The sequence below is a fragment of the Chelonia mydas genome, chromosome 25, assembly GCF_015237465.2.
Source record: "Chelonia mydas isolate rCheMyd1 chromosome 25, rCheMyd1.pri.v2, whole genome shotgun sequence".
NCBI lineage: Eukaryota > Metazoa > Chordata > Testudines > Cheloniidae > Chelonia > Chelonia mydas.
This window is the reverse complement of record NC_057858.1, coordinates 10,792,217-10,805,747: the sequence shown is the minus strand read 5'-3', so window position 1 is coordinate 10,805,747 and position 13,531 is coordinate 10,792,217. Positions and strand designations below refer to the sequence as shown.

The 13,531-nt window shown below is 39.6% G+C and overlaps 1 protein-coding gene across 2 annotated transcripts in view; it reads right to left on the bottom strand.

Moving 5' to 3' along the window:
• PTBP1 (polypyrimidine tract binding protein 1) overlaps positions 1 to 13,531 on the bottom strand; it is a 53,477-nt gene that overhangs the window by 24,936 nt on the left and 15,010 nt on the right. Inside the window, exons 3-5 of one of the 2 annotated variants that reach the window (XM_037886014.2) lie at positions 4,968 to 5,043; positions 3,767 to 3,939; positions 2,047 to 2,193 (exon numbers count right to left, since the gene is read on the bottom strand). In XM_037886014.2, the coding sequence (XP_037741942.1) occupies positions 2,047 to 2,193; positions 3,767 to 3,939; positions 4,968 to 5,043 (396 nt within the window). The remainder of the gene's footprint in view (positions 1 to 2,046; positions 2,194 to 3,766; positions 3,940 to 4,967; positions 5,044 to 13,531) is intronic. The other variant, XM_037886015.2, reaches the window with a different exon arrangement.

Sequence of the window (13,531 nt, the reverse complement as noted above, 5' to 3'; positions counted from 1 at the left end):
CTCCATCATATGGGGAGGACTTACAACAGTGTTGCTTGCCCTGTTCATTAACTATATCAACCACCAAGCGTTAGGTGGAGGGTGGGAGAATAAGACCTCCAAGTCCTCTGACATGTGGGCATTACTGTAGCCGGGGTTTGCCAAAAGGTTTTAGAAGGTTCCAGGAGAGCCTTGTTGAGAGGAAGGGCAACTCTGGATTGTGCTGCAAAGCACAGAATATCCAGCAGCTTGTGTTTGGATTCTCTGACCTCCTCAACGAGGTATCTAAGGATTCTGTCACCCACCTAACAAGATCCTGGAACTGCCAAAAGCTATCCAGCATAGATGGAGGAGGCATTACAGATTCATCTGGTGAGGATGGTACAAAACTATAAAGTGGCAGCTTAAGGACTGGCTTCATCTGCCCTAGTTTCTTGGGATTCATATGTTTCTTCCTCTTGCTGGAGAGAAGCTTGAGTCTCCCTTTCATTCCGATGGAGAGGGCTGGGGGCCTGGAAACTGTGATAAAGTGCCCAAGGATTCCATCACCACCACTGAGAGGAAGAATAGAGGAAGAGATGGCACCCAGGGTTGCTCCCACCAGGAGTTGTGAGGTCCTTGAGTTCCGCTCCTACCCCTCTGAGAAAGGAGGTCCATATACGGGTACCACAAGGCAACCCTGTACAGCAATCGATGCTGAAGGGAAATAATCATCCTCTTCTTTTATTGTTAGATATTCAACTGAAAAGGGGGTGAAAGTACTGGAAATGTCTGGAGCTCTGAAGACTGAGTGACTCGCAGTACCAAAAGGCACTCTAACCACCAGCAATGAGGACTCTGGTTCAGCAGTCACTGATAAGTCCTTTGTGTAACTAAAAATCTTGCAGTTCTGAATGTTGCTACAGCATAAATAGATCAGTATGCTTGTCCATGCTAGTCAGTACCGATTGTTTAGAATGCTGATGTGGCTGGAGGCTTACAAGGTACTGAAGAACTCCATAGGGGAATGGGGAAAGGAGTTAAGTCCACCAGTTCTGTTCCTCTGTGTTTGGTCTGTGCATCTCCAGTAGATAGTACTGGGGCCTTCAGAGAACCATGACGGGACTTAAACTGGATTTCCTGCTTACCAGCACTGGAAGTTATTTTTGCCTCCACGGTACGGAGCCTCAAAGACATTGTCTCTGAGATCATCGACCTGGTGAGGGAATGAGATCTCTGAGGAGGGTTCTTTGGGAGGGAATTAGCGCTCCTCCTCTTAGGATGTTTAGAAGAGGACTCTGAGGATCTCCCCTTTCTGGAAGAGTGCTGTGCCGAAGGTGAAGGGGCGCCAGAGGCCCCCAGGGAGTGATGTACATGGGAGTTCACCCTGATTTGGAGCCAGATCAGGAGAAGGGAACGCTCCACCATCAGTAGTCACAGCCTCCTTTCCGAGTTCTTCCAAACCCTACATTAGAGGGCCAACCAGAAGTGACACTTCTGAGGAACACGCGACTCTCCCAGGCAGCAAATGCACTTTGATCTCCAGCACTGATCGGAATAGCTTCCCTCTACATGAGGTGTAACATTTAAATCCCAGTAAACCGGTCATGCCCCACACAGGTAGGATTTCCCAAGAGGAAAAGAAAAAAACTCCTCCCCTCCCAGCAAGAAACTACAAGTTATGATTACAAATTAAGAACTAACTAGGCTAGCTAAGCTGGGATAAACAAGCACTGCAAAAGCAAAGGCAAACACGCCAAGCTCCACCTCAGGTGAAGATGGCTGAAAAGGAATTGAAGGCAGTTCACTTGCACAGCCTGACATACCCTCAGTGCAAGACATGAGGATATTAATGGCACATGTGCAGGCTGGACAAACAATACTAATTAAAGTCTCCAATCAAAAGCACATGGGGCACATGTGCACATGAGGCGGAGCACCCATAGGGACACTACTCAAAGATCAAGGCAATTTTGAATGATTTGTCTTGTCATCCAGACCCAGCTTTTGGCAATTGGAGGTTTAAGGGTACTCAGTGAAGTGCTAGGCAATTGTTATTGAAGGACAATGTAAAGAATTACTACTCACTGCTTGGTTTGGAGAGTTGTCTGTTTTGAGTTCCTTGTGGTTGGAGAACTGAATGTAGATGGGCTGGCTTCGAAGGACTGGAGTGACTGTGGTGTAGTAACTTACCATGGTGTTTGCTGCTTCCTCAGTGTTCATTTCTATGAAAGCCTGCATAAGATCACAAACGCGACATGTTCCGGTTATTACCAGAGCCGCTTACATTAAGGTGGCAATTTGAATGTTGGATGGTACCATGATGTGAACGATGGAAGGTCTTCTGTACAGGATATTAAGTGAGATTCAGCAAGATGTACAGCAGTAGTGTGTTCTGAGTCTCTGTTTACATGCAAAAAGAAAAGGAGTACTTGTGGCACCTTAGAGACCAACAAATTTATTTGAGCATAAGCTTTCGTGAGCTACAGCTCGCTTCATCGGATGCATCCGACGAAGTGAGCTGTAGCTCACTGAATGCATCCGACGAAGTGAGCTGTAGCTCACTAAAGCTTATGCTCAAATAAATTGGTTAGTCTCTAAGGTGCCACAAATCCTCCTTTTCTTTTTGCGAATACAGACTAACACGGCTGCTACTCTGAAACATGTTTACATGCCAGCTTTCAAGGCCACATGCTTGTACAACAGAATTGCAAGAAGTTTTCATCTAAGTCTTGTTTTTAGAAGGGACTAACCATATTGAAAACAAGTGAGAGTTTTCACTGGGCAGTTATAAATACCAGGTTTATTTGCTTGGGTCTCATTTTTAGGACTTCAGATCGCAATTTTTGGCAACAGATCAGTTATAAAAACAGTTTGCAAAAGAATTTCAATAATCAGACTGAAGAGACCATCAATTGACAGTGCCAAAGTGACAGTGACACTAGCGCAGACTGAAGTGTTATCCCAGATTTCAGCCTACTTTCACCTTTTGCAGATATAAATCAGGCCTTAATCTTGAATATTTTAAATTTACTAGCTAAAATCTCCCACTTTTTTACAATAGCATTTTAAAAAACTGCAAACAATAATTGAGTGCATGAAACCACATGAACACATGTAACGTAGAACCTCACTAATTCTCTGCTAATCTTCAAATCTGCTTATTCTTATGATCTCATACTACTTCTAACAAAGATGCAAATGTGCTGCAGTGAGTCATTACTTTTAGGATACACTGCATAAATACAATTTATGTACTATGAAATATCAAATCAAAAGAGCTACTACACACTTTCATACTTGCAAAAAATCAGAGAATAAACTGTAAAACTGTTTGCTTCTTTGCTTTCCAATTTATAATCCACAATGGATTTCCTAGTCACCATGAATTTGTGCTAACCTACTATATTGTCCAACTGGGTTTTGGCTTTGACTACTTGTTAAATTTTTAGGCATCCCTTAACTTCAAAAGTTAGAAGACCAAACAGGCTACTAGGCCAGCATGACTAAGAGCTAGTTCATCAGTCTTGTGTAAACTACTCTCCTGCTCTGTAGTTTACAATCAATTATAACAGAAAAGTGACTGCATGCAAGCAGTGTTTGAAGCCCCTGAAGTCAGAAAAGAGGGTGTTTTTGAATAGCTCTTACATTTTCTGTTGTTCAAGATGACTTTATCTGGAAGTTATTAACTACTATATGGCAGTTGTGAAAGTTATGTGAGCAACGTACATCTTATTTGCTGATGCCATGACAATGGTTTCAATCAAATCTCCCATAAAATCCCCCCTTTCAATTGGTGGGACAGTACCTGATTTTTCCCTTTCAGCATTAGAAGGTTGGTGACTTTGCCAAAAGGTAATCCCAAAGAAATGACTTCTGCCTCCGTGACGTCACTGGGGAGTTTGCGGACGTGGATTACTCGCGAAGGGACCCCTGCACTTCTACTGTCACCTTTGAATTTTTTGCTGTCGTTTCCATTAGCTGAAAAGAATGAACAAGCATTGTTGGTTGTTACAGTTCCAATTGATCTGAGACAGGGCATCAGGTTACCACTTTGTCTTGCACTTTGCCTCCCACATTCAGTTTCCAACTCCCCAAATTATAGAGAAATTCCATGCTCTAAGGCAACCCAAATAAGACACATGGTTCTACTCATTTTTTCTAAGTGAGCCAAGTGACATAGTAGCAATGGAATCACAAGTTAACTCTCAAGTGGCCATTTTACCATTTATGTTTACAGTATGTCACAGCCCATATTTCTACTCTGAGGTTTGAGACATTTTTAGTCTGCTTTTTCCTTTTCACTTTGACTAGTATTATTGGAGTGAAGTTGCTTTTTGAGGGGGCTCACACCTTAAATAGGCAATATCAAACAGAAAACATGGCAACTCTAGACTTCATCTTAGCTCAGCTGGATTCTGCATCATCCGATTGCTAGCCATACATTGTTGGCAGTATACTAACATACACTAGATGATATAGCTTGGCAGAAAGGCCGGAAGTTAAGGAGAACATAAGATAACTGGAGGATTGTGTTAGCTCAAAGCTGCAGAATTTGAGGCAAATAAAGCAAACCATGAAATGCAGCATTCTGCACTCAAATACTAATGAGTTTATCTAGAGCAGGATTATGAACTCACCTCCATACTGCGTAAGACTGTTTCAATAATACCCATCATGGTGACTACATATGTCCGAAATCAACCTAAGCATCAATTTATGCTTAACTGCAGAGGTTTATAGTATGAACTATGGGGTCTAATCTCTTAAAGGGCCATTTTAGTAGTTGTCCTGTGATACCAATTTTGTTCAAGCTCCTAGGCCTTTTTAGGATGTAGGACAGCAGCTAGTCAGATATTTTGTATGGTCTTACACAAACCCTAACCAGAACAAGCAGTGAGAATGAAAGCAGAGATTTTAAACCAAGAGCAAGTGGAATAAAGTAGCCCTGCTAATTGTACCTTCAACACTCATCATGGGTTGCTATACTTTTTTGCTAGCAATTTTACCTGCAGAAGCAGAGTTGCTGCTCATGATAAAGGGTCCGTTAGTAACACAAGTAGAGAAAAGCTCGTCAGATCCCCGCTGGAAGAGAAAAAGATGGAAAAGGGTAAATTGACAGCATTTTTCTAAATTCTGCTCAGGTACTTTGAGGACAGGAGGACAATTCAGAAATTAAGATGGTAGAGAAACTGAGCAGAAGTGTGTAAGGAAAAATACTTTGACAGTAGATCTACTTGGCCTTTCATTCACCTGTATGTAATTTTAAATCAGGCAAATGTGTAGAGCTACATAAATTTGGTGGTGGTGGGGGGGGGGGGGGGGAGAGTAAAGTGTGAAGATCATCAGGAACAAAAACCTCTGGACTCCATACCTTCCTGAACTATTAGGATAACAGGCACTGAAAATATAGTGGCAGAATTACCTATACCAGACAAGATATCATCCACTCTTCAGTTTAAAAAAAAAACCAAAAAACAATACTCCAGTCACACTGGCAGCAACATTAAACCAACCCACCCTTCTAAATATTTGCCTTAGGTTATAAAGAACAAGTCAAAAAGCTCTAAATGCTACTGCTAGTTAAACCTTTGCTTATAAGGTCTAAAACCACGCCATCTAAAAACAGTGTGTGACTTAATGTCATACAATAATGTGAGGTGCTGCTAAACAAGACATATGATGCATGTTTTTCAGTGGCAAGGAGAAGACGCAGGTTACAAAGACAGATCAGGAACTGAAAATGCAATGCTACAAGTCTTTCCCCAGATAGTTTTTGTCAATTATTTGATATTGTCCTATTATAAACCTAAGGGATGTTCCACATTATTTTATTAAAGTATCTCCACATATCTGAGTCCAAGTATACACTTCCAGCAAAAAGTATTGTGGCCATTTGTCTGCCATCTTACAAATTAAAGGACTTAAAAGTATCTTAGGAGCTAGAGTCTAAAGAGTAACAAAGAGCACCCTAATTTCCATATAAAATAAGTGCCCTGGAGAACTAGACTCGAAACACTTGGATAATGTATAAGTTTATTCTAATAAAAATGCTGAACAGACTAAACTATTCTGAAATACAGACAATATTTATTACCAAAGCACTGAGCCAGACTGTGATACTATCACTTTGCACAGTACCTTATGCCATGAGTAGTCCCACTGAAATCAGCAGGGCTACTTGTTGAGCAAGTAACTATCCAATGAACACAAAGGTAGCAGAACCTGCAGCCTCTGAGTAACTCATTGTAAAGTTACATTTCTATATGGGACAACATATAAATTTATTTCTATAGCAGATTTTTAAAATCAGTTTGGATACAAACTATTGTTGCTTTCATTAACAGAAATTGTGTTTCTACCAGTGAGACTACATAGACAAACTTCTGATTGCTACTCTAAATTTAACAGAGACAGTTAAAAATGCCACACTTTTCACGTATCACAACTATGACAATTCTGACCCTTGACTCTAATGCAATTATAATACTGAACAGTCTGGTACTTCATCTCCCAATACCCTGCAATCCACAGTCAAAAGAACATCGCAAGAGAAACCAGACAGATCTGTGAAACAGTTGGCAGTGACTGATGTAAGTATTCAACTGATTCAACCACCTAGTTTAGTTCTCTTGATCAAGGCCAATCTTACTTAAACAGCATTAGCGGCTCACATTTTTTACTAAGAAAAAAGCAAAACTGCATATAACCTCAAACTCATTAACTATCAGCATGGCTTATATTCATATTGGTGTATGAAGTTTTAGAACAAGCTAATCATCTCCCTAATTTTAATTTAAGTTAGTGCTACACAGCAAAACAGTCTCAACGCTGAAGTCTAAAATAATTATGGAGAAGATTTGAAAACTCAGAATAAGTAAGCTGGGTATTATCAAAAAGGGCATTTTTTAAAGCTGTAGGTCAATTATAGTTTTATCTTGATCCGCACATGAAATTACTGCACAACAAAGACTTCCCCTGGTAACTGAGAACTTGGTTTATCTACTTCTATAGCCTCTGACTCAATCAAATGGGAAGTTGTTCTGTTTTCCAACATCTTGATGAAACCATACTCCTTTATCATCACACTCCAATTACTGGAAACACTATCTCTTACCATGGCAGCTATCTAGTGACAACTGAAGCAGTAACAGTATCTGTGTAAAGACAAAAGCACTCTGCTCACTGCATCTATGAGCAGGTTAAAAAAAAGTAGGTCATACAAGCAGCTCAAAATGAACTGGAGTTATATTCTAAACATATTTTATCTATTTGCATCTTGCATTTGGCTTTGGAAAGTAGTTAGCAAGTCGCCCAACAGGATATTCAACACTGGTGCACACCACAAGATAACTTGGGAACCTGATCTAGTTTGTGGTCTGTGGGTCACTGGTCATCTGCAAAGCATTTGCTGGGGTCTGCAGAGAGTGGACTGGGCACACAACGTTGTCTCTCCTTGTTTCCAACCAATAAACTGCATTAAGAGAACGTCACTATTAAGATGCAGTCCATCTTGCGAAAGTTTGTGAACCCCTGCACTACAGCAATTGGAACTGAAGTATTACACCATTTTAAATTTAGAGGTTTCTTTTTAAAAAAATGAAAATAAGCTTTTGTAAAACCTAAGAAAGTTGTTCCATGAAATTCCTCTGCTGTACCTAAACCCTGCAACATTGCTAGTGTATGAGAAACTAGGAGTCAAATTGCAACTGGTTATTAAGAAGTGCACCTAATTAGTCTCTTTTCATTGTTCAAACAGTGAAATACAAGCTAAAGCAGCATAATCTTGGTTCACATTTCACTGTTTAAGTGTCCATCTACTATGGCATTCATAAGATTTATTTATTTAAAAAGAAAAAAGAATTTTGGTTGGGATTTTCAAAATCTAAGGGAGGTTGACTGCCTCACTCCATGAGATGCTCTTGCAAATCCCAGCTTTTAACCCAAGTATCTTTTAAAAAAATCACCATGATTGCTAAATTTTCTATTTAAACACCAGGCAAGGTTTTATGGAATCAGAAGTCTCCAGTATCAATCTGATGGCATGCGGAGACTGGTTCTGCTCACACAGTAAGTCCTCATGATATATCTATAGAAACACTAGAAGAATAAGCCACTTATTTGCCCTCTGTGGGAGGTAAGGTTAGGAAACTATCAACTGGAAAAACAAACATTCGTTCTATGTCAGAAAGAATTTGGCTCCTCCAAATCTGCCAGATTGAATGATGCTTTTGTAGTACTTTGAAGAGTTACACCATTTTCTTCTTACACTTAATATGTCAAGTGTATATAAAGCAAGAAATGCTTACTGCTGCTAGTTTTCTACACTTCAGGGTTTCTTTAATCAACGTGTAACTTCACAAATCCACACCCCTCTTATCTTCAAGACATTCTAAATGCCTGTTGTGACAAGAGCCAGAAGGTAGAGGGGGAAGACTGTTTTACACGGAAAGAAGCAGCAGTCTATTTGTAAGCTTCCCAGCTGGAAACGTGAGCTAATGAAGAGGGAGAATTGAAGAGACTGGAAAACCACAATTACACTGTCTTGCCTACATGGGGAATTTACAGAATTACTGTACAAGTATAACTCTGTGTATACACTCGTTCAGAATAATAGTGGCCTTTTTCAATTTAGCGTAAGCTATACCAGCATAAACTTCACGTTGTACTAGTAATTTTATTCCACAAAAAGCAACTTCAGGAAGCCAGACAACCAATTTGCTGCTCTTTATAGTCTCCTGCCATCAAAAGACACAAGGAAAGGTTCACCCATTTCTTACGTTTTGGGACCAAGGAATGCAGTTTATAGTTAAAGAGCAAGTATTAAGAATCACTCAATGCTGGATGTCTGAAGACTCAGAAGTCTACATGTGTTTTAAAAAACTAAAAAGCTTTGTAAACTGATTCCCCTTTTACTTCCTGTTAGGGGTGTCAAGAGATTTAAAAAATTGCAATTAATCGTGCAATTAATTTTTTCACGCTGTTAAACAATAGAATACCATTTAAATATTTTTGGATCTTTTCTACATTTTCAAATATATTGATTTCAATGACACAGAATACCAAGTGTACAGTGCTCACTTTATATTTATTACAAATATTTGCACTGTAAAAAACAAGAAATTTTTTTCAATTCACCTCATACAAGTATTGCAGTGCAATCTCTATCATGGAAGGTGAACTTACAAATGTACAATTATGTACAAAAAAACTGCAATCAAAAATAAAACCATGTAAAACTTTAGAGCCTAAAAGGCCAATCAGTCCTACTTGGTCAGTCAATTGCTCAGACAAACAAGTTTGTTTACACTTGCAGAAGGTAATGCTGACTGCTTCTTGTTTACATCACCTGAAAGTGAGAAAAGGTGTTTGCACAGCACTGTTGTAGCCGCATCGCAAGATATTAAGATGTGCTAAAGATTTAGATGTCCCTTCACGCTCCAGCCACCATTCCAGAGGACATGCATCCATGCTGATGACTGGTTCTGCTTGATAACAATCCAAAGCAGTGTGAACCGACTCATGTTCATTTTCGTCATCTGAGTCAGATGCCACCAGCAGAAGGCTGATTTTCTTTTTTGGTGGTTTGGGTTCTCTAGTTTCCACATCAAAGTGTTACTCTTTTAAGACTTCTGAAAGCATGTGTGACACCTCACCCCTCTCAGATTTCAGAAGGCACTCAAGATTCTTAAATCTTGGGTTGAGTGCTGTAGTTATCTCTAGAAATCTCACAATTGGTACCTTCTGTGTGTTTTGTCAAATCTGCAGTGAAAGTGTTCTTAAAACGAACAACATGCTGGGTCATCCGAGACTGCTATAACATTAAATATATGGCAGAATACAGGTAAAACACAGAACAGGAGACCTACAATTCTCCCCCAAGAAGTCCAGTCACAAATTTAAATAACACGTTTTTTTAGAGGAGCATCATCAGCATGGAAGCATGTCCTTTGGAACGATGGCCGAAGCATGAAGAGGCCTATGAATCTTTAGCACATCTGGCAGGTAAATATCTTGCCATGCCAGCTACAACAGTGTCATAGGAAAGCCTGTTCTCACTTTCAGGTGACACTAATTAAGAAGTGGGCAGCATTATCTCCTGTAAATGTAAACAAACTTGTATCTCTTAGCGACTGGCTGAACAAGAAGTAGGACTGAGTGGACTTGCAGTTTTACATTTTGTTTTTTATTGCAGTTATGTAGCAAAAATAAACTTGTAAGTTGCACTTTCATGATAAAGAGATTGCACTACAGTACTTGTAGGTGAACTGAAAAACACAAATATTTGCAGTGTAAAAATGAGTAATAAAAATATAAAGTGAGCATAGTACAGAAAAACATCCAAAAATATTTAATAAATTTCAATTGGTATTCTATTAACAGTGCGATTAATCATGATTAATTTTTTTTTCAGTTAACTGCGTAAGTTAACTGTGATTAAGCAACAACCCTACTTCTTGTAGATCTTATACCATAGTGCATTCTTCCCCTTCTAATTGCTGCATTATCACTTTTTACAAGAATATTGCAATTTTGTTCCCAGACTACTGTCCCAAAGGCCCAGGATTATACTCTATCTCTGCACAAATAGCTCTTCAGATACTGAAGTTAACATTTATGATGACAGGTAACACCACATTATTCATCTTGCAGTGCAATTTCTGAAAGCCATCTCCCTTACGCACCTGCTATTTCAGAAAAGAGTAACCAAACTGCCAATATGAGGAATGGTGTTAATGTTCGTGTAAGAACCCTATTAATTTGTATTTTTTATTATAGCTACTGAAATATTACTTTTCTTGTTGTTTGCAGAAAACAAAGCATAGCAAGTGCATTTAAATATAACGACAAGTCTTGTCCAGGGTAGCTATATACCTTGTCTTTGTAGTCCAAAAAAAAAAAAATCACTGATTAGCTACATCATAAAATATTAACAGGTTAAATACTGACTGTGGGTGTTTCTATGGCAGCAGCCTGCTTTTTGTCTACCACACACAGCACTACCGGTTTGTTGCTCTAGCAGCATAAATCTAATAAAATTCACCTATACACCATGTAGTCTAGCTGTACAATATTAACTTCAAATAATTCCTTCCTCAAAATATTCCAAAAGGAAGGTTTATACTCCCAAAAGTGGAAGTTGCTGTGAGATTATATAAACATTCACACACGTTTTCTAAATTATAGTTTTGAATTCTCAAATGCCAGCTCCCATTTCCCCTTCTTGTAAAATAAAGACAGCCTTGTCTTCACTAAGAAAAAAGTGTGTGTTAACTCAAGGTAAAAGACAAGGCAGTTGGCATTTTTCACATAAGTTAGTGGGTCAAGTTAAACACCATGGTGGAAACCCAATCTAATTCAACCTGCTAACTCATGTGAAAATTACAGACTGCCTTGTCTTCATTAGAATTTTACTTCCAATTAGCTAGCTTGAGTTTCTGAGCAAAGAGAGTGCTTGCATGAATACAAACATCTTAGGGTAGGGCCTTGTCATGTGTCTCAAAGCACACCTATGGAACTCCATAAATTTTCAGTTGATCTGTATAATCCTTCATCTACTTAAAAACTAGTCACCCATAAAAAATAAATTAGTTGCATTCTGTCTGAGCTAATGGCTAGAAAGCAATCCAAGCTAGATAGACTGTTTAGTCATGAATAATTTAAAGACTAAACCTAGTGATGTTACATGGTGGCAGCTAATTGAAAACCTGAATTCCAATGTGCTCTGCATCAAAGCTACTAATGAGAGAAAACTAATAAAGCTTTAGCAAGCATTTAGACAGGACATGAAATTGTGGGACTCCTCCACATTTTCAAGTTATTACACAGAATTAAACCCATACTTCCAGAATACTGCATTACACGGCCTGTCAGTGGGGGCAGAGGGAACATTTAAGCTATGACAAGAATTCGAAAAAAGACTACTCTGCTGGTTTACTGGCAGTATAAAATACAGATATACAAACTCAATTTAACTCTGGGTCAAACAGTGGTAAATACTGTAAAGCAGCCGTACACCCAGCCCTTGGATATGAAGTGCCTCCCACTGCTCCATCAACTCCATGTGAAGATGGAAGGAACAGCATCTGTTAACCTGCCTCTCTTTAGGATCCCAGGGGGAAAATGTTCAAAGGCACAAAAAAGCAGGTAAGTGCTTAATTCCTATTGACTTTCAATGGGAGTTGGGCACCTAACTCATTTGCACCTCTGAACACCACCCCCCCACACACACAGACGAAACTGTCAGCTGGTAAAGTCAACATGTTTGACTGGATAACATTTAACAATCAGACAAGAGAATCCCTGATTAAGGTTTTTGTCCTTTACCACTGTGACCAACCACAACTTGGATATTTTCATACTCCATTTCCCTTCCATAAATGTCTGAAGTCAAAGTTGTACACAATATGAAGAATGGTTTCAGAGTAACAGCCGTGTTAGTCTGTATTCGCAAAAAGAAAAGGAGTACTTGTGGCACCTTAGAGACTAACCAATTTATTTGAGCATGAGCTTTCATGAGCTGTAGCTCACGAAAGCTCATGCTCAAATAAATTGGTTAGTCTCTAAGGTGCCACAAGTACTCCTTTTCTTTTTGCGAATATGAAGAATGTGTCCTTTTATACAAGTATGCCGCTCTCAACCCCTATGTTGTTTATGCCAATGAGACAGTACTGACACCAATTTAAAAGGGCACAGTAAGATGGTTTGCTACTGCACCACAATGCTTTACCTTCCTATGAAAGTTACCCCAAAACTCCTGAATTGATAGAGACATCAAGGCCAGGTCTACACTATAAATTTATATCAGCATAACTACATCGCTCAGCGGTGTGAAAACTCCTCACCCCGAGTGAACAGTTATACTGACCAACTCCCTTCTCCTCCCAACCCCCAAAGGATAGACAGCACTATGTCGACGGGAGGGCTTCTCCCATTGACATAGCTACCACTTCACACAGAGGTGGATTAACGACACCAACGGGAAACACTATCCCATTGGCATAGTAGCATCTTTGCACAGCTGCACCAGCTTTTTAAGTGCAGACCTGCTGCAAGGCTTGCACTGAAACTGCCATCCAACTGTGGTACTGAGATCCAGAATTACTGCTGTGAGAACAAGGGAGACAGACTAAGTCAATGCCTCTCCAACAGCTTCCTCATATGTCACATACACTAAAATGAATCATACTTAGATCTTAAGCTTTCTGGGGCCATCCTTTTGTTCTCTCTACAGCACTTAGCACAATGGAGTTCTGGTCCACGACTAGGGCTCCTGTGCACTAAGGTAGTACAAACAAAAATAGTTAAAAAAAATCAGATGCCCCCTGCCCAATGTAAAAAGTTTGAGCTGATAGCGCAGGCTGAAACAATGTTACAAAAACCACGACAGAGACCATGCTCCACCATCTTCCACATTCTGTAACACACTGGATATCTATGCTAGCTAAACAGCTTTCAACACTAACTGACGGGGTCCCTGGGGAGACTGTAGCGGACAGCCATTGTCAACAGGTCATTTTCCTTGCACAGATAGGAATTTTGTCTATAGGCCCTGTGAAATTAACTGATTTAT